We start from the raw sequence: 25,610 nt of genomic DNA, 5'->3' as shown, positions 1-25,610 counted from the left end.
GGGAACCGAGAACTGAGAGCTGGGCTAAATTGAGTTGAATGCTGAATTTACTGTGTGGGAAAAGTGCAGCAGCCACGCCCCATCCCATAAACGCCCCCGCCATAGGACTTTGCTGCATTGCAGTTGCCATACATTCATTGCCCCACCCGCTGCCCGCTGCCCGCTGCCCTTAGTTCCCCTGCTGCTCCCACAACTCGTACTTTCGTTGGCAAAATTGTATTTTCCTTGCCTTTAAAGGGGGTGTGGGATTGGGTAGGAGCAACCCCAGGGACTGGCTTAAATATCAACACTTGACACTCACCATTGTCCGGCACTTGGCCACCGCACTGTTTGGTCGCTTTGTTCGGTCGCCGACGAGGATTTGGTTACTTCCTGTGCCCATCGCTGGTTCCTCCACGCCCGCCTTCCACTAATCGCTGCATCCAGGGACCGCAATAAGTCAGTCAGTCTGTAATGGAGATTTTTGCCCGGTTAGATTTGAGTCATTGCGTTATGGGATTCGGAAATACATAGGCTTGTCCTGATACTGAGCTCAACCTCCATATGAAAGAGGCTCGTGGCTCAGTTTAATGTTATTACTGTTGCTTCAAACAGCACAGCCAAAAGAACGAAGAAGAAAGAACGTAGAAGAAAGAACTAAGAAGAAGCATGAGCGACGTTCGCCGTTCGCCGTTCTCCATTCTCCATTCTCCGCTCTTCACTCGCTCGCATGCCATTTCGCTGTGCGATCCATTCCTGCTCGCCTGTCCAAACTGGAGCACTTATTGTACAAAAATTGCACAACGTGCACAAAGGCGACATGCAGAAGGCCATGGGCATTGGCACTACTACTAGTCTGTCTCGCAAGTCCGGTAAGGAAAGCAGCAGGTTTGTGCAGTTTGAAAACGCGCTGAATTTCCCGGCAATCGGTTTTTCCTGCAAAAAGTTAAAGCTTACTTGGAGTTATCAAGCTTAGCCGAGACACGAACCTGTGCGCACTCTCCAGACTATCCAGCCATCCCGCTCTAGCCGGCGCTCGCTCTCTCTTTTTTTTGCTTCTCTTGCCTGCTGGTGTAGCCATCCCTCTCCGACCACAGCAACGCATGACGGCCACAGCGACCGCAGTGCGAGCAGGATGGCGAGAGGGCGCCCTCACTATTTCTCGCGAATTTGGGTCGGTGGCCTGCTGGCGCTGCTGTTCGCCTGGTGATCCGTCTAGGGCAAGTTCCTAGAATGTTCATTCCAATAAGCCCGCTGCAACATTGCGCGAAAATCGCTCCAAGCCAACGGCTCCAAAACTCGTAGAATTCACCCGAGCGACGGCCACATCGCGTCATGCGCGTCGCGAATTAAGCAGGCAAACAGGGACGGCGATAGGGCGCCGTTCGCGGCGCTGGAGGAGGATTGGCGGCGCACGGGGGCCATCCTGGACGCGGCCGCGTCTGATGGCCTCCAGCAGGCACATGTGGCCAACTCAAACGGCGGACGGCTAACACTCACCCACCCCCACAGAAACGCACAGACACTCCACAGGAGCGCCGGGAGCGGTCCACAGTGGAGCGGAACGGTGCAGCGGATGTACGCGAGCGTTAACACTTTCGCTTTCTTGTTCCAACCTGGCGCTGGCCGCTAACCAGGCGCCCAGAAAGCAGCAGCAGTTGCGGCGGGAGCGGGCCAGCTATAGAGCTCCACATGCAAGCGCTACGCGCATCCCGCTCTGGCCCACGTTTTCACTACTCGCACACACTCGCTGCGAGAGAAAGAAGCAATAGCAAGTGCGCTGCCACTCTTTCTCTTTCTCCATCTTAGGGTGGCCATGAGATGGCAATGTCCTTGTATAAAAAACAGTTTTTGGGCTCAGGCGCTCATCGAGGAGTAGCAGTCGCCGTCGCCGCCGACGGGCGCTGCAGATTTGCGGCAAGTGCAGAAACACAGTGAACCATCGCTGGCTGAGAAACCGCGGTATTGGGAGCGGTAGTGCCGGCACTCTCAGCGAAATGCAGTAAACCGACTACTTGCATGCAACATACACACATACATATGTATGTGGCACAGTCATTGAGCACTCGAGGCAAGTAAGCATATGGCACCCATGGGTTCACCACGTCGAATGAGTGCTGTGTCACAGTCTGCAGCCCAATCGCTCTGGCGGGAGTTTCGGTTTCGAGTCGAAGGCTGCCCCTTTCCCCTTGCATCCAATCCAAGTCCAACGAAGCCTGTGCGGCGGCTGCTGCGAGCCTGTTCGAAAATCGACTGACTAAGGCCCCTGAAATCGTCGCACGGGGCCTCAGCAGAAACTCATTAAGCGCTCCGCTCCGTCTCTTGATTCTTTTCCTTCTGGCCAGGCCGGGCCAGGCCAGACCAGACCAGAGCAGACCAAGCCAATTAGTAGAAATTGTGGGGCCCACTCCCAGTGACCACAAAAACACAGCGGCCTTCTTCATTAGCTGCGCACATTTCGACCTACGATTTTCGCAGCGCATATCCTTCTATCCTATTACGCTAACATCTTCTTAATTAAAAAGCTGACAACGCCGTCTCCGGCCACCACAACCCCGCACCCGTCTCGCCCACAAGTCCGGTGGCAGATTTTTAATTGCTTAATTGGAACTGCGTGAAAATCCCGTTGAGAATGCCCAGAACGCATCCCCGAAGAGCCACCCGCAAAAAGGCATCACCACCACCTCCACCACATCGCCTGTTGCTGGGCAATTAAAACGCCATCGCAGATGAGGGGGCGGAGCTCAAGGTCGTCCGGCCGGAACAACCACCACGCCCTAGATACGCCTCAAACCCGGCATGGGGATCAGGCGCCCAGTAAACGGCAGGAGCGAACTAGAAAGGACTCGAGGAGGGGGCACGAGATGCTGCTGACGCACCGCACGACACGAGATGCAGAATGCGGACGCGGATGCGGATGCGCAGGGTTGACGATGCTGCAAGATGGTTTCGTGGCTGGCTGGCTGGATGGCTGGGTGGCCCAGAGCCCCGGGGCAAAGCTCAGTCGAAAAGCTCCTGGCGAGAAAGCTCCAACCACCGCGAAGGGTCCGGCACGGGGGGAATCCTATGGGATGCACTGCCAGGGGTTACGCAATCAGCCTTGTTCCACACCTACGCATTGAACTCATTTACACGAAGGACGATTTACTACAAGGCGATCGAAATACAACCCCTTCAGCCCCAGGCTATGATGATAAGGATATCAGTGGCTACGGGCAGTGCCATGATTGGGACTAGCCCACCCCGAAATGTGTTTCATGGCAAATTGAAGTTGCACTAACCTTTGAAGCGTTTTGAAGCGTGGTATGAAATGATATGATACGTGAGAATACGTGAAGATGGTCTTGAAACATCCTTCGTTACTGCTGATTACCCGGCAACCATGATCTTGAACTCTCTGCCGATCTTTTTGGAATTCGTTTCTTGACTTTTCTCACCATTCCTTGGGAATAATTTTGAAACCAAGTGAAAATAAACCAAATTAAAAATGAACTTATAAGTAATGTTAAATTATATAATAAACACCTTCAGTTCCGCAGAGCGTGTGATCCTTTGCCTCCAACCCAAATCATTCATTTGCTACTCCATGTTTCATAAGTTTTATTTTGGTGGTCGCTCAAAGGGAGCCACTCATAAATTGATGTACGTACAGGGCGGAGCCCTCGATTCACCATGATGCGATCCAATCCGATCCGAACCGATCCGATCCGATCCGATCCGATCCTCGCTGTGGTCGCTCCTGCGGTCCATGGTCCAAGTGCCACCCTGGTACGCTTTTAATTTTGTATAATTGTTGCCTTGTTGTCTTTTGGTTAGTCATAGTTCCATATAATACGGTATTACATAGTATATAGTAAAGTATATTATGTATAATGCATGTGTATATGTGTATATAAATTTAGTTAACATTAATTCACCAAATACTCAATGTCTCTCCATCTTCCTCGTGGTCTTCACCCAACTCGACACTCTTTGTTAGTCCATTTTCATAGCGATACCATTACGCTCGTGTTCAGATTTATAAAAGTTCAGTTGCCACTTTGTCTTTGTCATTGTTGTGTTCAAATCGAGATGGGTTAATTGAGATTGGTATGTGTTGGGTGTGCGGTGCGGGGAGTGGGGGACGGGACGGGGTCTGACCATTAGTCTTTGGCACGTTCGCATCGACGATAGCGATGGAGCTGATATGTAACCGGAGTTTCCTCGCGTTGTGCTTTTGTGAGCGGAAGGGGAACGGGAGTGGTGCCATATGGAAGTGGCACTAGTTCCAAATCAACATGGATTGTCGGTATGATCGAGGATCAGGCTGAGATCTCCTCGAGAGCACTGGGCTTGCTTGAAGTGGAGTGGGGGCTCTGGGCGAAGGCGTCTTGATTCGGTGACAACAATTCGAGCTGGTCAGTGGCTAAGTCTATGGTAAAACTCTTGGCTAAAACATTCCTTCAAACATTCAGACTGGCCGGCAATGGGCTTACGCGGAGATTTTCGCTTTTTGGCATCTTTGTGCAATGTAATCTAATCAATCGATCAATGGAATCTACTATGCTGAGATTGGTTTCGTTAGTTAGTTCAATTCAAGTCAACAAACAATGCGCTAAGGTTGTAACGTTTGCTAATTATATATCAATTATATATACTTTTAGGTATTCTTTCGCTCTAAGGTTTGCGTATTTTGATAAATTTGTAATATATTTATAAGGCCGCTTGGGGCAACTGCTATGAGAATGCTAAAATACTCATACGGGTTGGCGATAGCCGAGGATCAAGATAGATGTGGGGTCTTGGGGATAGTTACACTACGGATAATTGAAGCAAATTCTTCCCGTTCTTCATTGACTTTCTAAAATCTGGGGTCCCAGAACCAGAGTCCTCCTCGCCGAATCGTTTTCCTGGGAGGACTGTTTGTCTTTCTTAGCTTGTGTTTGTCGTTTGTTTGCTTGTCGGTTGTCTAAATTCATTAAAAACTCACTCTGCAATCTTTGCACAATCTCAATCTCGATATCGATCTCGATCTCGTTCTCGTTTTCGTTCTTGTTCTTTGGAACACTTGCACATGTGGGGGCTGTGGTGTGTTTGGAGTCTTATGTGGTAGTCGTTAATCAAGTTAGAATAAATCGAAGGTACAAAAAAATACAAAGCGGATTTGTATTAAATAATATATCCAGTATAGTTAGGGGTTACGAGTTACGAAAAAAACGCGTATTACGTAAACAAAATCGCATAACAACTTAGAATTACGAGGGCACAGCAATCGAGTGTGTAAACTATGTATGTACAGCTCAGGCGGAGCAGGTGAATGGCGAGGGACAGGGTCAGATACAGGCTGTTGCCTAGACTAAACGTAAACGTAATCGTAATCGTAAGACGTAAAAAATAAATAATAAATTAGGATGCAAGATGCAGGGGTGCGGGGCAGTGCAAACGGAACGGAATGGAACGGAAACGGAAATTGAAACGGAAAAACAGAAAACAGAAAACAAACGAAAAGTGAAATGCACGCCAACACGGATGCTTTAAGGGCGCTTACTTCGCCGCTGCGGAGGCGGAAACGGAACCGGGCGTGGCCGACAGCGCCATCTTGGAGAGCGTGGCCAAGGAACGTTTCGGGAACGTGTTGCTGCCGTCCGACGGGTCCGAGAACAGCTTCCGAAAGCTGCAATGCAGGAACAAAGCGAGTGATTAGGGAGTTCTACGCCGCTTCAGCACCACTTACAATTTGCGTATTCCCGACTCGGAGCTCTTCTTCCAAGGCGCATCGTCCGGCTCGTAGGGCAACGGTCCCTGCACGGGCGCATCGTGTCCAGGTGGCCTGAAAAGCGATGAAGTATGTACATAAGTAAGCCGAACTCAACAATAAATAAAACATGAAACCAAATCCAACATTTTGTTTGAATTCCATTAATGCCACTCAGTTAACTGCTGACCTTGCAAAAGAGCATGCAAAAATATACGTTTAAGCTCTGAATCACCTGCCAATTAAACGTTTGCATCATAGGGTCTATTTGAATATTGTTAGCACTGAATAACAACAAAAGAATGACTCAGGCTGAAGGTGTTTGCTCATTAATCATTCTGTCTCAAGCGGTCGTTCATAAATTGTGGTTTTCTCTAGCGGGGGCCAACAATACTGAAGGATGTAACTAAAATGGGCTCACTCACGTTTCTCCGGCCACTGGGGGCTCCAGCTCGTTCGCCTCGGCCGCCGCCTCCTCCTCGTCGTCGTCGTCGTTGTCCGCCACGTGACCATCGTCGTCCTCATCGCTGTCGTCGGAGCTGGAGAAGTGGCGCTGCCGCTTGCCCTTCGACTGGCTGGGCGGCTTCAGCTCCGCCAGCTGCTCGTTGAGGGTGTCGATGGTGGTCAGCAGCTCATCGCGCTCGCTAATCAACTCTTTCAGCTCGCGCGTAGTGTACCGCGGCCGGTTGGGATCGTTCTGGCCGTCATCGTACGAGGCCACCAAGTCCTCGTTCTCCTTTTCGGCCAGCCCCAATCGCTTGCGCAGTTGGTTGATCTCGCGGCTCTGGTCCTGCAGCTGGGCCAGAAAGTCGGCGCGCTCCTCGCAGAGCGTCTTCACTTGGGCCTGCATCAGCTTGTGGCGGCGCCGGGTGTCCCGCTCTGAGGCCTTCAGCCGCTCCGCCTGGATATTGAGCTGGAAATAAAAGGCAGAGAGTTAGTTGGGAATGCGAGCACCTGGCGCAAACGACACTTACGTGCTCCAGCTCGCTGTACTTGTCCTGCAGCTCACGCTCGCGGTGCTTCAACTCGTCCCGCTGCTTGTATATCTGCTCCTTGAGCCGTTGCAGCACTTGAGTATCAGAAAGAGCGCCGTGGAGCTCGTGGTTGGTCATGCTGATGATACTCTCGGTGAGACTGGCGCCCAGACCGGAGCTCTGGGCGGAGGAAGACTGCAGGTCCTGCGTCTGCTTCACCAGCCGCTTGTTCTCATCCTGCAGCGAGGAGACGAGATCGACCAGCTCGTTGGTCTCGCTGCGCCACTGCTCCTCAATCAGCTCCAGCTCCTTGTCGAACCGCCGCCGGAACTCGGCCTTCTCCAGCTTCTCGCTCTCCAGCTGGGCCACCTTGTCGCGCAGCTCCTGGATGGTGGCGTTCTCGCGCTCGTTCTTCGTGGCCAGCGCCTCCAGCAGCTCCAGGGTGTTGATGATCTTGGGCATCAGCCCGCTGACGGCATCCGTGCCGAAGCGATCCATGATCCGCTCGTACTCCTTCCCAATGTCCGAGGCCAAGTCGTACACATCGACCACGCCGATGTCATCGATGGCGTCCAGGACCATTTCACCCATCTCATTGAGGTGAAAGCCGGGCATCCAGGTGGTCAGGTGGTTAGTCTGCGACTCCTGCCAAGCGGACTTATGGCACTCTCTTTCTCTCTCTTTTCACTGAAGACCCGCTTCAGTTTTCGGCTCTTTACACCGTGTCCTGCTCCGCGGAGGTCCTTCGCGTATGGCTGCACCAGCTGACAGGGATTCCTCTTGCGCTAAAAGGACAGGTGTTGGTTTTCCAACTGCTTCGGACGGTGGGCGAGGGGCGTGGGCGGGGGCTGGGGAGTCCACAATCCGAAGTACGGAATTCGCAACTCGCAGTTCGCCGTTCGCACACACAGACTGCACAGTGGTGTGCGTGGGAGTGGCAATGCTCACTTCATTCACTCTATTTGTTGGTGCCGTCGTTTTGCTGCCGCCGATTCACTTTTCGCTGCCGATTCCCACATAAACAATTCGTCTTTCCGCAATTTATTTGCACAATTTTTGCTGAACCGAACTGGAACTGGGAACTGGAAGCGATGAGTAACGTATAACTGGTTCCGGAGGCTCCCAGATGTGCGAACTGGCTCCAAGATGAGCAGATGAGCAGTCGGTTCCGCAGTCTGGCAGCACTTCGCGCTGGCTGGCCAGTGTTGAGCAACGCCAGCACATTTGGCGCCAAGTTCCGCGCAGTTTAAATGGGCGAAGCGAGCTTACGTGCCAGGGTGTTAAAGCCTCCATCACGATCCAAAAGTCAGCGGAGTAATTTCATGGTTTTATTAATAAGTTCTTGTTTACAAAAGTGTATAAATAGTTTTGTTTGGTATTGTTGGATTTCAGTTTCGTTTGGTGTGTGCTTTCTTGTAAATTGTGGTTAATGGGTCTGGGCAATTATAGGCAATTATTTGTATTTTACACGTACAGTTAGCAATAACTAAATGGTTTGTGTGCTACACTTACACAGTTATGCAGCGACGACTAGCAAGTTTCTCCTTTCTTCTTAATTTTCAATCATTTTTGGTTTCATTTGGTTTCACTGGTTCTTTAAGTACATTACATTAGCTACAGTTCCTTGAATGGTTTCCTCGTGGAAACTCTCTGGGTGACATATAAAAATAATACACAAGTTCGTTCTCGGCTAGGCGTAACATTTTAGCATTCATTGCTGTAGCATTTTCGTTTCTTCACTCCTTTAGGGACTAGATTAGGAACCACATTTGTACATTTTGCGTTCTTAGCTGCTCGCTCTAATTAAGTAAGTTAGGTCTAATTTTCGTAAGGTAAATGTACAAGTCAAAATAGTCTCCTTCTTCTTTTTGGTAGCAGCTCAATTCATAGGAAAACTTTAAACTTAAAGATAAACACGTAAGATGTATAGAAAAAAAATCAATCAAAAAAATAGGCGACGCAACAACTTTTAAATAAAACTAATCGCTACGTTTCAGTTAGGTTGGCAAATAAATAGCGGGTTGCGAGTGGGTATGACCGATTCGGCAGGTCCTTTGGCAAGCATTCTCGATGGCAAGGCTCCAATCTTGGTTTTCTGTTTTGGCACTCAAACTAGGCGTAAATAAATATATGGTAAAATTAATGTTAAAAAGTGGTTGCGTCAATGCATGGCATGCAAGTTGGCAAATTAGCAAACTAGATGAAATACTAGCACCCCCCCTCCTGGGGATCCTGATTCTGCTGCAGGGCCAGCTGCCTCAGGAGCTCGGAGGTGACTTCCTGGCGCTTCGAGCGCTTCGCTGGCGGCGGAGTGGAGTGGGCCGGAGAATATGGCGACGGCAGGCCGCCCACCACGCCCACATCCCTGACCAAGGCATCCTGTGAGTCATCTTCGTCTGCATCGTCCTCCTCCTCCTCCTCGTCCTCGTCGGGTAGCGTCAGATCTGTTATGGCCTGGTCATGGTCCTCGCAATCGTCCTCCGACTGCTCTTCCTCACCAGACCGCCCATCATCTATGTCCACTATCGAGATGATGTCGCTGTCGCCCTCGCTCTCGCTCTCGCCCGCAGGACCCCCGACTAGTGCGAACCGCCTCTTCGCTGCGGACTAGCTGGTGCTGGCCTGCGTCTGCAAGACGTTGGCGGAGGCGGCAGTGGAGGCGGACGATGAAGCACTAGCGGCGGTCACTGCGACGGGCGAGAGCACACTGGCTCCTGGGAAGTGGCACGGACACGCGGGATTGGGCATGTGACCCGCCTGACTGTTCAGCTTGCGGGTGAGCGTCTGCCAGTATTCGATTTGGGCATTGATCAGGTCGATTTTCCGCTTGCTCTCCTCGATCCTCAACGAGTTCATCAGCTCCTGGTGCTGGCTCCTCGTGCCACCGCTGCCATTTCCTGCGCCGCCTGTCGTGTTGACGACACCGACGCCCAGGCCCACGCCGCTGCTGTTGGCACTGCTCCCGCCGCTTACGGCTCCGGATGAGCTGCTGTTCAAGGTGCCGCACACCGTGCCCGCCACTGCCAGTCCGTTGTAGCCATTGAAACTACCCGCCGCCCCAATGGCCACGCCGCCCGTCTTGTCCCGCGCCAGATGGTTGTGGTTGTGCGTCACCTGTGCGTGGTGACCGCCGTTGAGCAGCAGTTGCACCCCATTGGCGGCCACCGCGGAGTTGCTTGTGCTGCCGGCAGTGTGGTTGCTATTGTTGTTGTTGCCGCGCTGAAGGCGTGGCAGCTGCAAAGTGGGCGGGGTGCGGCGGCTGCTAATGGCGACCGATGAAGTTGGCGCGGCGGACACATAGGCGGCATTGATGGCCGCGTGCAGGGACTGAGCCGGATTCACGGCGGACAGTCCCAGGCCGTTCAGCAGCGTGTGCTGCTGCACTTGCTCCGCTGTGAGCGGCAGCACTCCACTGGCATTGGGGCCGCCATTGCTGGCCGATGATAGGACAGCGGCGGCGCTGGAGCCGCCGTTCTGCAGCGTCTTGTTGATGTTGGCGAAGCTGCCCACGCGTATGTGGCCCACGGTCTGGATGGTGATGTCCGGCTTGGGCGCCGATGCGTAGCTCCCGCTGGAACTAACCGAGGTCTTGGTGGAGCACACGGGTGAGCTGGCGGCGCGGCGACTGGTTTCGGTGAGCCCGTTGCTAGACACGTTCCCCGGCAGGGAGGCTGTGGATACACCACCGCCTGCGGCGCCGGACGAACCGACCTGCTGCAGCTGGCGCAGGTCCGTTGGAAAGAGCACGTCGTCCTCCTCCTCGAGGCACACCTCCGGCGCCTTGGGGCTCAAGCAGTCGTCGTCATCGTCCTCGTCCAGGCAGTCCATGCCATTGTCCGTCTGCTCGTTGTCGCTGATCGTCTCCGACTTGATAAGGATTACGTCCGTGTCCATGCCCTCGTGGTAGAGGGGCATCTGCAAGTGTGAGGAAAATAAATGATACTGAAACCATCATGGACAGCGCTTTAGTACGATTCACAGGGTTCAACAGAGTCAAGGAGGGAGAAAGCTATGCATTTGTTACTTCGGTTAGTTGAAGTACAACAAGAGGACCCAGCGAGTGACTCAATATGCACAGATCTAGAGTTTGAGCCTACCTTGGAGTCGTCGTAGTCGTCCGCATGGTGCCCGTTTCCGCCTCCGTTGCCCGCTCCGCCCTGCTTGCCGCCGCCTCCGCCCGCGCCCTCCGGCGAAAGCTGCTCGGCAATGTACTGGGCGACGGACTCCTGGTGCGACAGCGTGTTCAGCAGGTCCATGAACGAGTGGTTGCTCTTGTCCTCGCCGCAGAGGTCCTTCTTGAGCAGCAGCTTCATGTTCTTGTACAGCTGGCGCAGCTGCTTGGCGCTGCGCTGGTGGTAGACGCGCGAGTTGAACTCCTTGGCGATCTGCAGCCACACCTCGTCCTTCTTGCGGTTCGACTCCGCGTCCGTGCGCTTGTTCTCGATCACATCCTTGTACTGCGCCGCGTAGCTCAACACCATGTTCCGCTCCCGCTGCGTGTACCGGGGAGTCTTCTCCATTTTCAGCCGTTTGCAAGACGTCGTGAAGCTGGGGAAAAAGCATGCAAAATGCAAACTGAGTTAACTCTGTTTTTTGGCGCTTTGCATGTGGGGGGGTTAATCTATGGGGGAACGAAAAGCTCCACTCTGCTGTGTCCCACCTCCTGATTGCCCAGCCATCCCTCGCAATCGATCCGATCCCTCCCACACCACTACACCACCTACGCCACTCGACTAATTAATAACATAATGAAAACAACGACGCAACTGCTCCAATGGACTCCACGCCACCCACAACCCACAACTTACAAGCCACACAAACGGGCGCCTTCAGTGGGAGTGATAAGCCGAAAAAAGAGAGGAAGAGAACGCCGTGCACTGAGAAAATAAGCGGCAGTTCAGAAATATGCTAATAGCGTGGAAAACGCTTAATGATCGAGTGCATGTGCACGAACGTAGGTGAACGAGTTAGCATTGGTAATAAATACTTGGTAATTGGTAATAATTGGTAAAGATAGGTTGCTAGAGTCGCAAAGTCACACTTTTTCTTGCAGTGCGTAACCGCTACAGGTGCGATCCTGCAGGACGCTCTCCTCGGCAGCCGAAGCGGCGCTTGGGGGGCCTGGGGGCTGGAGAAGATCGAGCGGCGCGACAAGCGAGCTGAGTGCGACACTGAGCGATATCTTATCTGGAAATTGGAGATTAGCCGAACTCTCCCACACACAGGGCGCACACACACACAGAGGCACAAACGCAGGACGGAGAGCAGGAAGAGAGAGGGGTACTCACGTTTTGAGGCCGCGCCAAAGCCGGCGAGCGGGCGCAGAAAAGTGGGTGGTAGGCAGGCGAGCGAGCGAGAGAGACAGCACGAGTGGGGGTGGGGGATAGCGAACGAGCCCATCCAGCAACAAACTTCGCGAACGGCGGCGACGACGCGCAAAGCTCGACTGAATTCCAATTCCAATTCGGGCACGCTCAGAAGTACCGTTGGAGTGCAGCGACGCCGGCGATGGGCAAACAAAAATAGGAATGGCAGAAGAGGAGCGGTGCCCTTGCGCTCCTCTAGCCCCTGCTAGAAACTCTGCCCCAAGAAACACACTCCTACAAAGAGCTCAACTGTTTGCACACACACACACACGCGCACAGAAGCGTGTATGGGTGAGACGTAATTAAAGCTTGAAGCCGAGTTTACAACAACAACAAGCCGCCTCCCCCACCCCCTGCGAAGAGGCGAAGTCGAAGCAACAGCTAGAAGAAGAGGCTTAAGAGAGAGCGCGGCGAGAGAGCCAATCGGGGAAACTTGGATACTTCGGGCGGAGAGCGCCCAACACGAGCGCAGTTTATAAATAAACCTTGTTCTTTTCGCCGCTTTTCAAGCTGCAGCAAAGTAAGGGTTGAGCTGACGTGTGAGTGCGAAACGGAAGACCACATGCATGTGTGCGTGTGTGTGTGAACACGAGGTTTTAATTAATGAAAGGGTAACATAACCTCGATAGAGAAGGAGAGAAGGGGGCTCTAGTACTCGTTTCTCGAGATCAAGAAGGTAGGATACCTATCGATACAAGTCCATCGATGGGCTCGATAGTCAGGATCCTCGGGTTTTTCTTGCGAAGTTTCGAAATAAAGATGGCTAGCTGAATGGGAAAAGCCATGTTTCAGGGCTTAAGGATCAAAGATTAGAGACCATTCGGATACAGTGGGAAGCATGTGGGCAGGAGATTCGGGGGTAAGGATGGTCTTCGGTAGGAAGACGCACTACACCCACCACGACTGATCGATATGTTTATCGCAGTTTGAGCAATGAAAGCGGCATTGCTAAGCGACTGCGTCACTGTGCCCGCCGCGTCGAGTCAAGTTTAAAGATAAGATTTGAGGCAGTCTGTCTCCATAGAGCCACTATATCTATATCTGTATCTGTATCTGTATCTGTATCTGTATCTGTATCTGTGTCTGTATGGGTGCCGTTCCTATGTGTACAAGTGTGGGTTCGCTGGGTTTTGTTTCAGTCCGTTTCAGTTGGGTTTCGGCTCGGTTATCTACGAAATCCGCTGGCAGCGGGGCTTCCATTTCCATTCCAGCGTAGCAGCGCTGAGCAGTGCAAACAAGCAAAGTTTGCTTTTTGGGGACCACGATTGTGTGGCAGCACAAGCGTTGCTTAATGCGATACCTCACCTCGAGTTATCTACACACACACACACTCGCGCAAGCCGCGCAACAGGTGGAATTATTTACTGATAAGCCGCTGATAAAAGCGAGCCCAGATAGGAACGGGAAACGCGGAAAGGGGGAAAGCTGTGGGTGTGGAGTGGAGTGGAGTGGAATGGAGCTTCACCGGCTGTCATTTGGGGGAAGGGGCGGAAAGAAAAGGAAAGGAAGGGTGCTTTTGAAGTTCTAATTGGCTTTGTTTGTACGCTGATAGCACTGCAAACGCCGCACTCGCTGCAATCCACCTACCAACCCAACCCAGCCAACCAGCCCACTCCACCCAGAGAGTGCTCGAGAAAAGCCCTTCCTGGAAACCCCGGTTGCAAACGCACCTTCGTCCCACGATCGAGCTGGTGGTGCGGGCTATTCTTCTGCTCTTCCTCGTGACCAACTGGTGGCTCCTCGTAATCCGCGCGTGATTCTGCTTTCCTGCGGGATGATGCGGGTGGGGGCGAGTGCGATTGCGAGGAATACGCATTTTCCCCGAGCGTCGCCGACCGCAGCGCTTGAGTTGACAATTTTTACTACCAGCGCTACTGGCAGAGCAGCGGAATCGTGGAATCGGGCAGCGCTCACCGACCGACTCAATGGGTGTCATGTGTTTGTGAGCGTAGCAAAAGCGCTTGAAACTGCTGGCCAGCGTTGTGCAATCTGCGACAGAGTCTCGGGCGGCAGAAACGACAGGCGAGAAACGCGGAAAGCACGGAAAGCGGGGATCCAGCAGTTCCCTCAAGACCCATGATCGGACTCCAAGAAGGCCCGAGGAAGGAAGTTTGCTAGGGTTTGCTAGGCCAACGCAAGGACCCATTCACCTATGCACCTATTTTGCTATCCGAGACTCGGCCCACCAAACAATAGTGCTCCTCAGCTGTGCGCCCCGAGACTCACCTGGATTTATAGCCGGCTGCACTTTGAAATGGACTTCCTTCGTAGCCGCTGATCCTCGGCCCTCCTCCTGCGCCTCCTTCGCCTCCTTCGCCTCCTTCTCCTCCTCAATGCTCAATCGTGTTTTCTTGCACCACTGTTCTGTGGGGTTTCGGGTTTCCCAAAGCTGTATTTGTGCGATGCCAAACGAAGAACGAAACGCGCGGCTTGCTGCTCTGTGCCTCCGGTTCACGCGGCGTATGCGCAATATTTTCAACTACTTGTCCAACGTCGCTGACCGCCAGCCGTCTCTGTCCCGCTCGCTTGTGCCCCGTCTCCGTCCCACTCAGCGCTCTCTCCCGAAGACTTTGTTTTTGGGCTCTTTGTGTGCGTTTCTTCCTATTGGTTTTGATATCGTTTATAGCTGAACGCTCGTTCTGTTTTTTTCACTGCTCACAGTTGTTGCTTTAAACCTTGGACTAAAATTAAAAATACATAGAGAAGTGAATTTGTTAATACGAAATCACGCCAAAACGTAAACATAAACGGAGAAAGAGCGGGGGAAAAGCGTCGGGGAAAAGCGCAGGCACATACGCCACATGGATACACAGCACAATAAGCAACTGAAACAGATTCAGATTCGGAATCAGGAACAGAAGAAGACTTCTTGACTTGAGTTCTGCCCCGCGACGGGCGATCCAACGATTCTAGCCCTCTTATCTGGCCAGATCAGATCGGAATAGAATAAAATAGAACGGAACAGAACAGAACTGAAACCTGCCCTCTCCATTCCTCTCCTTACCAATCCTCTCCAAGGGAAAGAAGAAAAGAGCAAAACCCCTGGTTAGGCCTCATTGAAACCGCACTGAAACTAATATCTAATCTGGCTGTACGGCTACCCGGCATTATCTTATCGCCTTAAGGTGGGCTTGTGGCTCCACGACAACTTGGAAGTCGGCTGGATGACTGTTGTGACTCACCCAAGCACACAGCACTTTCCACCTGATCCGCCGGACTTGATAAGCTACGGTGAATACATACGGTTTACAGGCCACATAATGTTGGCCCATAAGGCCGAGTTTGTGGAGCCCAAGCAAGGAGCTATGTCGCTAGCTAACCAGGTTTCTATACTAAGTCTCTATACATTAAGTTCAAAGTATCTCGATGGGTTTCTTAATCATATAAGTTTCAATCACAATGTGTTTGTGTTTATGTTTCCGTTTCTGTTTATGTTTATATTTGAAGAAACGTAAAAGATCGAACATTGAGAAATCAAAAGAAGACCCCTAAGCCAGTCTGAAGATGAAAAGCAAGTTTGAGAATCCAAGGTTGTTGCAATGAAAACCTTCAGGGGCAAAGCTGGGTGTATGAAGTTGGCAAGCCCGTCTCAAGGATGCCCCCATCCCATCCCATGGAGAGGCGCAGCCATACGCCTGTATACACATACGACGTGTATAGATTCCGGAATATATACCTATGACGAATCAAGAATTCGACGAATGAAGAAGACGCAGATCTGTGCTCTGCACAATTGCAAACAAACAACGAGAAATCGAAGAAAACCAGAGGCATTCGGAGCTGGCCCTGTTCATCCGCTTTCCTCCGCGTACGCCGTACGCCGCCCACGCTCCTTGGCAAGAAAAACAAATGATGCCCCAACCTTTTGCAGCCCCCACTATTCCCTAGTATCCAATCGAAGGAGACGCGAGGCGAAAAACAATGGTCGAAGTCGAAGCGCAGAGACGAGAGCGTGCCTTACCCGATACTCGCACCCGTTACCGTTACCGTACCCGTTACCGGGTAACCGCTGCCAACCGCTTACCGTTCCGAACTGGCCCGATTCGGGATTCGAATGCTCTGCTCCGGTGTTGCTCCGTTCTTGGCCGCACTCAAAGAGCAGCCGTCGGAGTCTAATTTGATACTAAAAACGAATTCGGAATTCAGCCGCAGAATACCGAGACTCGAGCGGTCCGAGCAGCCGTCGCAGCCTGTTGGCCGCGTCTCCGAAGGTGCACGCCTCCCCCCAAACCGCCCATCACGCCCCCCGTGCCGGCCAGTCCCCGTCTATTGGGGTCGAGCTGATCGCATCGAAAAGCGCCATGAGGGGTTGGCAAATTTCCAACCGAAAGTTCTGCTCTGCCGCCGCGCATCTGTATCTGTGCCCGCTCCCGTTCTCGCCTACGAGTATCTGTATCCGTATCCGAATCTGTGCCTGTGCCTGTATCTGTGGCTGTGGCTGCGTGTCTGTCCAAGAGAAAGAAAAAGAGCGGAGCTTCGGCACATCGAATTTACATCGCACACAGTCACAAGTGAAAAACAGCGGCAGCAGATCAGCGGGACAACGGGAAAATAAGCAGGGATAAGCAGGCCTGGTATATTTGGGATCGCGTGGAATGCTATTTAAACAGGAGGTCCACTGTCGGAACTGGAGTTTCGGGCTTGGGGCGCAGGATATCAAGTTGAAATCCATTTAAAGCGTTAGTTAGTATCCAATGTTGTTAGCTTAATACTGCGTCTCAGTGGAAAGGGAGTTCCGAGGAACTCAGTTAGTTGGCTGGTCAGCTTCAGTCAGTCCCTTTCTAGACACCAACGCCAACACCTTCGCAGGAGGACATCTTCGCCAGCCGAGGAGCTCCTGGTTGTTCTCTCCGCGTACCGTGATGGGAACCAATCTCATACAATCCAATCCAATCCGACCTGATCCGATGGGATCTGATCTGAGTAGGCAACTGTACTTGGCATCTCACAACTTGGCAGCTGAAAAGTATTTCGACTTTAAAAATAGCTGCCCCAAAGTCCCACCGCGGGAGGAGGAGGAAGGGGGGAGCGGGAAACACGAGAGAGGGATCGGTTTGGATCGCTTTGGTTTGGTTTTTGGCTTTTGGTTTTTGGCTTTTGGCTAGAAGCGGTGGGCGGGCTGTGGGGGCTGCCTGGCAGATGCCTTCGTTTACAAATAGCCGCTGTTTAAGCTCTCTCGCCGATGATGGAAATTGATGGGTCCGCGCGTACGGAAAACCATATTCCACTTTCGATTTCCCATTTTCCATTTCCCATTTCGGCGTTCCCAGTTGGCGCGCTGGTGTGCGTGCGCTTTTGGAAACTCGAGACTAATGAGGTCGGCCACGTAGACGCCCCCGTGCGTCTCTCCTTGCTCTGCTCTCCGTCTCCAGCCATTGTGACCATTGCTTGTGACTTTCCCCCACCCCTTGTGACTTTCCGTAAACGGGCAGAGTGCCCAATGACATCCTGAGCTGGCCTCTGCCCCACCAGGCAAGATCAGTTGCGATTTCTGGCCAAGCACACGTCCCATTCCCTCGAACAGCTACATCAGTTGTGCAATCGTAGTTCCGAGGACTGCTTGGCTGGCTCCGGCTGGGCTGCCAGAGGAGCCGATGGCCCCGGCCCGAAAGGAGAGCGGTCTTTGGAGGCAATGGCGATGGTGATGGTGATGGCGTTGCGTTGGCAGCGTTTCTTGCCACCCGTTTGCCGCGCCCCTCGCGCCTGACGCTGCGATTTGAGTTCAAATTTATTTTTGGCAGCATCGCCGCAGCACCGCCCCCCTCGCCGCTCGTCCTCTTTTCCCGTTTTTCCGGGACTCAGGGGGGCGAGGAAGGGGGAGGCGTCGGTCCGGGTTCGGGATCGGAATAGGGATAGAGACGTAGATGGAGATGGAGATAGGAATTGGAATTGGGATCAGAGGCCCGATCGCTTGGCTCCGCCTCTGCCTGGTCTGCTCTGTTTGCGTTGCTTTATCTAGTTGGTGGGGTGTGTGTGTGTGCCTGTGTTTAATATAGGCTTCCGCCCCCTCCCCTGCAGCCGTCCAGCCCTCCTGGTTGTTTGTGTAATCCATTTAAAGGTAATTGAACTTCCCTCCCCACCTTCTGCAGGCACACAGCCCATCCCGCCGAACTAAGCCGAAGTCGAAGTCGGAGCTCTATATTTAGCCGGTGGTGCAGTGGTGCAGTGGCGGTGGCGTGGCATGGGGCTGGAAATGCAGTCGGGAAAGCGGAGTGGGTACCGTCTTCCAGGCACCAAGTGAACCTGCTCAAGACGAGCCCAAAATTAGATTCCACGGCGATCTGGGTGCAGATTAAGATCACTGAAGATCAGATCAAATCAGATTGGATTCGATCCGATTGGACCCGATTTAGATCGGAGCACATGGAAAATCGGCGATCGCAATGGGAACTTGGGAAATGAGCATTCGTTTCGTTTTTGAAGCACACTTGGAAAAATGAGACGTTGGCTGGGCGCGCGTTGCTATTTTTAGGCAAAGGCATCATCATAAAAGTTCCCCAGCCCCCTCCCCTTACCGTGCTCCAGCTTTTCCAATTTTCGTTTGCAGTTTTCCAATATTTCTCGAGAAACAGTTTTCGAAATGGTTGAACAGCGCGAGCTGATAATGGAAATGCATATAGATATGGCAGTTCTAATTCGTAAATTCGGAAATGATACTAAGAACTGCAGAACTTAAATACAAATCGAAAGCGTTCTAGTCAAAATCGAATTACGACATATTTATGTATGTTCTTATGTACTTATGTATGTAAATGTGCATATATAAGCCAGGACAATTGGGGAAGAAATACTACGAAACTGAGCTTTGGATCAGGAACTAATTTTACCGCTTCCCCCTCTCTCACTCTCTTGGTTGGAATTTCATCATCGGCTTCGGTTCGCTGCCAATCGATAACAGTTAATTCGAAAAAAAACGAAGGACAAAACACAAACAACAATAAACACGCTGGCAGAAGGAGGAAGGAAAAGAGAGAAAACTGCGACTTTGCCGTAAGCACGAGTCGAAATCAAGCGAGAGCTTTGCTCGAAGGATAAAGCTTTGGTCTGAGTGCGCACGTGTGTGTGTGTGTGTGTCGAAAGCGTGTGTTGATGTCATAAATCCGCAGAAAGAAGGACGAGAAGAAGGCGCAAACAGCTGTGCCAAGGAATCCATGCCCGAAACAAGTTCTGGCCGGGGGAGGGTGTGACTCGAAACGAATTCAATCCCGACACCAAAACCGCGTTTTCGATTTCCAAGCGCGCTCCTGGGGTGGAAAACGCACACACTCACACGCGACGCTCACAAGCACACACACACACACAGAGCATAGAAAAGGAACGGAGCTTGAAACTTCAATTGGAATCTTGAAGGCGATTACACACACATACACATACGTATGCATGGTGCCGTTATGTTGCACGATTTTGTCGAAAACTGCGAATTTACTCACGATTTCTCCCGCTCGCTCCGCTTCCTCTTGCGCGCGTCCTGACCGCACGAAACGCAACAATCACGGCGGCTCCGCAGTGTTTTTCCAGCCAATGCAGCACTTTTTCCGCACACATATGCTCTGAGCTCGACTTTCAACCTGTGCGCCTGTTTTCGAGTGGGTGGCAGTAACAGCGGCAGTGGCAGGACTCAGCGCCCCCCCCTGGCCGGGAACCAAACAAAAAGTAGAAAAAAAAGAGGAGCACTGCTCCGCACCGCACGCTCCGCGGCCGATGACAAGTAATAATAAAATCGGAATGGCAAACAACAACGAAACACAACGCAACGGCAACAACAACACTCTGGTTTCGGCGGCAGCGCGGCTGAAACGGGCCAAACGAACGCGCGACGTCAAATGCCAGATTTTGTTGTTGCGAGCGGCGAAATTCATGTGGCAGAGCGAACGTTGAGAGCGGGTTGGGGGCGGGGGAGAGCAGGGCGCCAAATTCAAATTCAAAACGGTAGCATGTCGGATCTGTTTAAAGTGCCGTCGCTGGAAAACGTTCTACACTGCATAGGACGCTTGGCACTGTGATAAAAATAAACATAAAAATGCATACAAAATTGCAGAATAGGGTGAGATAAGCGCCATTGGCGATACCACCTGTATCGCGTTATGTTTACACACAATTCGAATATTTTTCGTCTTTTTATACAACAGAAGACTTTCCAGCTGGTTTCAGTGCTGCTTAGGCCTCCCGTCCGCCAGGTGGCAACGCCGAGCAAGCGACAGTGTTGTGCAGCGCTCGCTCAGAGTTTATAAACAAACATTAAACGCATACGCAGCAAACGGAACAACCAGTTGGACACCCCAGACCCTGCCCGCAATCTAATCGCTGCGAGAGTCTCCGTGTTACGCATCTGCATCCGCCCCCGCACTGAATCCCAATCCGCAATGCTGAAGATCGCCGCCGAGGGCATCGCGCCACGTCTGGCGGCCTGTTGCTCGATTGGAGCAAAGAGCAGCGGCCAAAGAATGGCGCCCCAGGCGGCCAGGGGCACACAGAAGTACCTGTCGCAGTCGCAGCACCTCCACAAGAAGCTGGTCATCAAGGACCACTACGAGTTCGATCAGAAGGTGAGTCAGGATTATGCAACGGAACAGAACGCGATGGGATGGGTTGGGAGGTATGACCTTGCGCCGCTGGCGTACGTGCTTGGGTTTGGGTTACTGGGCGGCAGGGGTGCATGGTTTACGGGGGGAGGGGCCGGATCCACCCCATGACGCATTTGGCCGTGGACCCGTCCATAGATACAAACATACATACATAAATGTGCGCACACTCGCCTCCGTTCTGTTTTCGATTTTGTTTTGGGCCCGTGCTCGTGTATGTAAATGAGGCCCAAAACATTGGATACCGGTTTGAACCCCTTTCAGCCAGCCGCTTAGTCCGCCAAGAAAGTGGGGGGGCCCAGCTGCAGAAGACCCTCCAGTATATCGCTCCATGGCCGAGTTATCAATTGCAGTCGGATTAGGCGAGATAAGAGGAGAGTGCGTCACACACGCACACATTTTGTAGGCTCCCCAGTAGACATCCCGCCATTATTTAAGGAGCAAACACAGCAATCTCGGAGTAACCGGAATGTAAAAAAAACTACTAATATGGGCAGTGCTACAATTGTATGAATCATTGTATGAAAAACTGCAGTATTCTGCTGGCAATTAATCTCTTACTCACCTCGGCACCCGCAGATCCATTTCTCATTTTTCGCAATGACGTTATGCCTATAAGTGAGCTGCTGGCATACTCGAACAAGTGACGTAATGGCCATGACAATGAAGTGCTTCCTAAGCTCCGAGCAGAGCACTCAAATTGTAGAACCAAATGTAACCATCTATAATCTCTTGTTCCGCAGGTGATCAACAGCGACAACCCGGTGATCGTGAACTTCCACGCCGAGTGGTGCGACCCCTGCAAGATACTCACGCCCAAGATGCTCGAGTTGCTGGAGAACTCGAACGAGATCGACCTGGCGGTCATCGATGTGGAGACGAACCTGGATCTCGTGGAGACTTTCGAGGTGAAGGCCGTGCCCGCTGTGCTGGCCTTCAGGAACGGCGTCGTGGTGGACAAGTTTATTGGCCTGGTGGACGCCAACAGCATCGAGACGCTAATCGACAAACTGAAGCGGAAGCAACAGCAGAAGCAGTAGTGAGTTGTAGCAGCGATGCAGAGATGGATTAGATCAGGGATGCTATGATTTTACACATGAAACAGGAGACTGGAACTGCGATATATAGCCCAATGCGGAGGCAGGATTTGCGATCATCGATGCTGAAAGAATTTTGTGCACAAAATACCTTAATATGCAATAAAACTAACTTTAATTATGGCTACTTTTAAGTGACACTTTGTCCACAGTCGATTTAGAATATTAATGAATCGCTTTATTGTTTGGTTCATACAGATACATAAAACTTGGCCCACATCTGGTTGTAATCCGACAGCTACCCCAGACGAGGTTCCAATTACAATTCGTTAGGCATAATACAAATACATCCACGTGCACATGCGGTTTGGATAATAACTCAACTTGTTTATAAACAGAAATCGAAATAGAAACAGAACAGTACAGTACAGCAACGGATCGATGCCCGCCGACCGGGCGGAACCTACAGACTTAAACTAACCGGAAGCGGAAATGGATGCGTTAAAGCGGGTAACGGTAGCATAGCGGCAACGGCGGTTGGCGGGAGTCTGAGTTCAATAACATTTTATGTGGATTACACAGCCGCACAAAGGGAAGCTGGAGTCGTAGGCCCAACCTCTAGTTTCGTCCTCCTAGTAGGGGGCGGGCGATTTTAGAAATCTATTCAGTCCTGCTACCGATAATTGCACATTGGGGTTGCCTTCTCTTACGTTTGTGTGGCGGCAACAGGACTACGTGTTAATTAGGATCTAGTTTTATTTGGGGGCTCGAAAATCGGACAAGGGGCACATTCCGAATCGAAATCGAGGCAGCTGCTTTGTTGCTGCATTGTTCGATTCCGATTGAAATCAGCAGTGGTTGGGACGAATTCAAGAACTTAGTCGGGTCAGGGATCCGTGGAACCCCGAACTCCACCCAGCTTTCCTTTGTGTGGCTGTGTCTTCCGGGCAATGGTCAATCCTCAGGGCGGTCCGGGTGCGGATCGCCAGCCGAGAAGATCCCATCCAGTCCGCAGCGGCCGACGGCGGTCACCTCATCCTCAGCGAGCCAGTTGAATGATCAGGGCGGCGCACATTTCGAAAAACTCCATAGTGTGATGCCCGGTCGGCTGCAGCGGCATAACCCCGGACACGCTAAGCGGCGGCGGAGTAAGGCTCTCCATGATGACGTCGTCGCCCTGCTCGACCTCGTCGTTGGTCAGCGACTTGAAGTCGAGCAGATAGCTCTTGGCATCCACCTGGTACAGCTGCAGTGACATCTTCGAGAACTTGCCGGTCTTCACGTTCTGCCTGCGCACCCGAACGTGGTACGGATTGATGATCTTCCACTCGTAGCTGAGTGCCTTCATCGCCCGGTACACCTCGAGCATTATGTCGTTCGGCTTGCTCTGCGACCGGATGCCCAGATGCCACTTGGCGCGCTTGATGGGAGTACCGCCACGCGCGGTTTTCTCCGGGAAGGCTCCGCCGCCAGATGTCTGCACGGACATGGCCAGTTGGCGGTCCCGCATCGGCGCAATCCGCTCCGGATGCGGTCGTATGGGGATGGTGCCGCTAGGGGTGCCTCCAGCCACGGGGGGCACTGGTGTGGCGGTGCCCGAGCTGGCTGCAGTGCCTCCGCCCACGGTCACGGTGGCCAGAGGGGCTTGGTGGTCCATCGATGATTGCGGAACGGGCGGAGGCGGCGGCGGTGGTGGCGAGCCGGCCACGAAAAAGTTGTTGATCTCGTTTATTTGGTTGGCTGCGTCATCGGCGAAGCGTTTGTTGTCGATAATCAGATGGTAGGCGATGGCCAGCTGATCGTGCGGATCGCCGCTGAGCAGGGAGTTGTGAACCTCGGTCTCCTTGACGCCGAACTTGGTGCAGACCTCTGCCACAGCGTAGGTGTCGATCACATTGGAGTCCTGCTCGATGGACGAGGGGAAGAGGTAAGCGGGGAGGTCCTTTTGGAACCACTCGTGCTTCTTGATCTCCTCGATGTTGGCCCGCTTGAGCGGGTCCACTTGCAGCATCTGGCAGACCAGGTTGACCACTTGTTTGTTGAGGTACTCGGGAATCGGGAAAATGCCCGACTTGATCTTGCGGAACAGCGTGGGCACGTGCTCGTCGTCAAAGGGCAGCGTCCCGCACAGCAGGGCGTACAGGATGACGCCGCACGACCAGATGTCCACCTCAGGCCCGGCGTACAGCTTGCCGGAAATCACCTCAGGCGCCGCGTAGTTGGGCGAGCCGCACGAGGTGCGCAGGAACTCGCCATCGAGCATCATGTTCGAGAGCCCGAAGTCGGCGATCTTCACGTGCATGTTGTGGTCGAGCAGCAGGTTTTCCGGCTTCAGATCCCGATGCACGATCATGTGTCGGTGGCAATAGTCCACGCCCGAGATAATCTGCTGAAAGAAGCGGCGCGCCTGGTGCTCCTGCAGCTTTCCGTGCTTTACAATGTAGTCGAACAGCTCGCCGCCGCTCACGTACTCCATGATCATGAAGATGTCCGAAGGCGTGGAGATGACCTTTGGGGAGTTACGGAAGGTTTAGCAAACACATTTATATTAGCTATTGGCTGTAGTCGGCCCTAGGTTCCCTAAGTTCTGCTTAGCCCTGGCTTCTCCAACTAATCTAATCGGAAAACCTCGGGCAAATGTTCTCGTAGAACCAGACAACTAGGCAACCGGAGTTGACTCCTCTTGCATATTCCTTCGGAAAGGTATTTCCCACATCGGTTTGCAGGAGATCCTTTTTCTGTTTATTTACCATAGGCTTGCATTTTTGTTGTGATGATCTGGCCAGTGCCCCAGATTCCGCAAATGGTCCACCATGACCGTAGATAAGCAGCAGACCATACGACACCTCCAAACTATTGTTATGGAAAAGCTATTTCCTACTTTGGGCTTGTCCTCCTGCCTGTTTTGTTTATTTGATTTCATTTCTTTGTTATGAAAATCTGATTGGCGTACTTCGCATTGGAAACCAGTGGCCCAGTTTCCTGGGAACCTTTTGTCTCCGGTTACCATGTACCTAATTGTATACCCTGTGTATAATTGTATACCCTGTGGGAAACCAGCCGACTTAATTTGTAGCCATAAACTCACCTGGTATAACTTGATGATGTGCGGATGGCGGAAGAGCTTCAGGTTCTGGATCTCTCGCCGGATCTTGCCCACAACGTCCAGGCTCTTGATCTTCTGCCGATTGAGTATCTTGACGGCCACCTTGACGCGGGTGATCTGGTGCTCGCCGATCTTCACCTTGCCGAAGGTGCCAGTGCCCAGGGTGGCGCCCAGCAGGTAGTGCCCGATCTTGACTAGCGGCTGGCCATTGGCGCTGCCGGCGGCCACCGCCTCAGCGGCCGCAGCCCTCATCTGGGGCATCTCGAGCAGGTAGCTCCTTGGTGGACTGGGGGTGCTCCACTGCTCCGCTGCGGAGAGGCGCGGGGAGGGGGAGGGTAGCGGTGGTAAGGTCGTTATCGGTTATTGCGTAGTGTACTCCGCTGAATCAACAGAATAGAATAGAATAGAACAGAGCAGCCACTCACGTTATGTTCTTCCTGCCAGCCGTGCCACCTCGCCCGGATGCGGATGTCGATGTGGATGTGTCAAGGGCGTTGGTATTGATACTGATTTCCTTGTTTAGTGTTCGAGAGCGGCACCGAGACTCTCCTTTTCGCTTGGCTTTTCTTCGCGTTTTGCTTATTTAATTGACATTGGAAGGCGCTGGCACTTCCAACAACAGTGCCTTCCAACAACACTCGTTCCAGCAGCTGATTTGCGACCTCTCTCTCTCGCCTTCCAGTGGCTATCGATAAGTGGCTGGCCAGTGATGCCAGGTGGTTCACACAATGGCGCGCAATTTCAAACCTTTTTTTTCTTCTTGGCTTTTGCTGAAGTAAAAAATATAATAGCAATAATACCTACACTTGAAACATTTAAAATAATTTAAATC

The 25,610-nt window shown here is 52.3% G+C and overlaps 4 protein-coding genes across 15 annotated transcripts; 1 reads left to right on the top strand and 3 right to left on the bottom strand.

The window, feature by feature from the left end:
• Window positions 1-3,561: 3,561 nt before the first annotated feature.
• LOC6555733 (RILP-like protein homolog) lies at window positions 3,562-7,829 on the bottom strand. The gene is made up of 5 exons (XM_015153305.2): window positions 6,688-7,829; window positions 6,139-6,626; window positions 5,693-5,788; window positions 5,507-5,632; window positions 3,562-5,314 (listed from the first exon to the last, which is right to left on the bottom strand). Exons 1-5 carry the CDS (start codon window positions 7,300-7,302, stop codon window positions 5,182-5,184), a joined length of 1,458 nt encoding a protein of 485 aa, XP_015008791.1. The 5' UTR covers window positions 7,303-7,829; the 3' UTR covers window positions 3,562-5,181.
• Window positions 7,830-8,002: 173 nt separating this feature from the next.
• LOC6555732 lies at window positions 8,003-19,931 on the bottom strand. 11 transcript variants are annotated; one of them, XM_026983165.1, is made up of 4 exons: window positions 19,484-19,931; window positions 14,280-14,734; window positions 10,785-11,235; window positions 8,003-10,629 (listed from the first exon to the last, which is right to left on the bottom strand). In XM_026983165.1, the coding sequence occupies exons 3-4, from the start codon at window positions 11,205-11,207 to the stop codon at window positions 9,295-9,297; spliced, it is 1,758 nt and encodes a 585-aa protein (XP_026838966.1). In that variant the 5' UTR covers window positions 11,208-11,235; window positions 14,280-14,734; window positions 19,484-19,931; the 3' UTR covers window positions 8,003-9,294. The 11 variants fall into 11 exon arrangements, with proteins under 11 accessions (XP_026838966.1, XP_015008790.1, XP_026838971.1 ...); XM_015153304.2 differs by having other exon boundaries at window positions 8,003-10,602; XM_026983170.1 differs by lacking the exon at window positions 19,484-19,931 and adding an exon at window positions 16,912-16,990.
• A 309-nt stretch (window positions 19,932-20,240) lies between these two features.
• LOC6555731 (thioredoxin, mitochondrial) lies at window positions 20,241-21,866 on the top strand. Its single transcript, XM_001982464.3, has 2 exons — window positions 20,241-20,599; window positions 21,379-21,866. The coding sequence occupies exons 1-2, from the start codon at window positions 20,417-20,419 to the stop codon at window positions 21,673-21,675; spliced, it is 480 nt and encodes a 159-aa protein (XP_001982500.1). The 5' UTR covers window positions 20,241-20,416; the 3' UTR covers window positions 21,676-21,866.
• A 22-nt stretch (window positions 21,867-21,888) lies between these two features.
• LOC6555730 (5'-AMP-activated protein kinase catalytic subunit alpha-2) lies at window positions 21,889-25,465 on the bottom strand. 2 transcript variants are annotated; one of them, XM_001982463.3, is made up of 3 exons: window positions 25,204-25,465; window positions 24,761-25,086; window positions 21,889-24,181 (listed from the first exon to the last, which is right to left on the bottom strand). In XM_001982463.3, exons 2-3 carry the CDS (start codon window positions 25,037-25,039, stop codon window positions 22,712-22,714), a joined length of 1,749 nt encoding a protein of 582 aa, XP_001982499.1. In that variant the 5' UTR covers window positions 25,040-25,086; window positions 25,204-25,465; the 3' UTR covers window positions 21,889-22,711. The 2 variants fall into 2 exon arrangements, with proteins under 2 accessions (XP_001982499.1, XP_026838974.1); XM_026983173.1 differs by having other exon boundaries at window positions 24,761-25,465.
• Window positions 25,466-25,610: the final 145 nt, after the last annotated feature.

This window comes from Drosophila erecta, unplaced genomic scaffold (assembly GCF_003286155.1).
Source record: "Drosophila erecta strain 14021-0224.00,06,07 unplaced genomic scaffold, DereRS2 tig00000283-arrow-arrow-pilon, whole genome shotgun sequence".
Lineage (NCBI taxonomy): Eukaryota > Metazoa > Arthropoda > Insecta > Diptera > Drosophilidae > Drosophila > Drosophila erecta.
The sequence above is the reverse complement of the archived record's forward strand: the minus strand, read 5'-3'. Positions and strand labels throughout refer to the sequence as shown.

Excerpts from the sequence above, each read along its gene's own strand:
- LOC6555733 (XM_015153305.2), bottom strand. The coding sequence starts at position 7,302 with ATGCCCGGCTTTCACCTCAATGAGATGGGTGAAATGGTCCTGGACGCC. Across the intron at positions 6,627-6,687 it reads AGTACAGCGAGCTGGAGCAC|CTCAATATCCAGGCGGAGCG; the intron begins GTAAGTGTCGTT and ends TTTTATTTCCAG. Across the intron at positions 5,633-5,692 it reads GAGTCGGGAATACGCAAATT|CTTTCGGAAGCTGTTCTCGG; the intron begins GTAAGTGGTGCT and ends CCTGCATTGCAG.
- LOC6555732 (XM_026983165.1), bottom strand. The coding sequence starts at position 11,207 with ATGGAGAAGACTCCCCGGTACACGCAGCGGGAGCGGAACATGGTGTTG. Across the intron at positions 10,630-10,784 it reads ACGACTACGACGACTCCAAG|TATCATTTATTTTCCTCACA; the intron begins GTAGGCTCAAAC and ends TGATGGTTTCAG.
- LOC6555731 (XM_001982464.3), top strand. The coding sequence starts at position 20,417 with ATGCTGAAGATCGCCGCCGAGGGCATCGCGCCACGTCTGGCGGCCTGT. Across the intron at positions 20,600-21,378 it reads ACTACGAGTTCGATCAGAAG|GTGATCAACAGCGACAACCC; the intron begins GTGAGTCAGGAT and ends CTTGTTCCGCAG.
- LOC6555730 (XM_026983173.1), bottom strand. The coding sequence starts at position 25,039 with ATGCCCCAGATGAGGGCTGCGGCCGCTGAGGCGGTGGCCGCCGGCAGC. Across the intron at positions 24,182-24,760 it reads ACATCATCAAGTTATACCAG|GTCATCTCCACGCCTTCGGA; the intron begins GTGAGTTTATGG and ends AACTCCCCAAAG.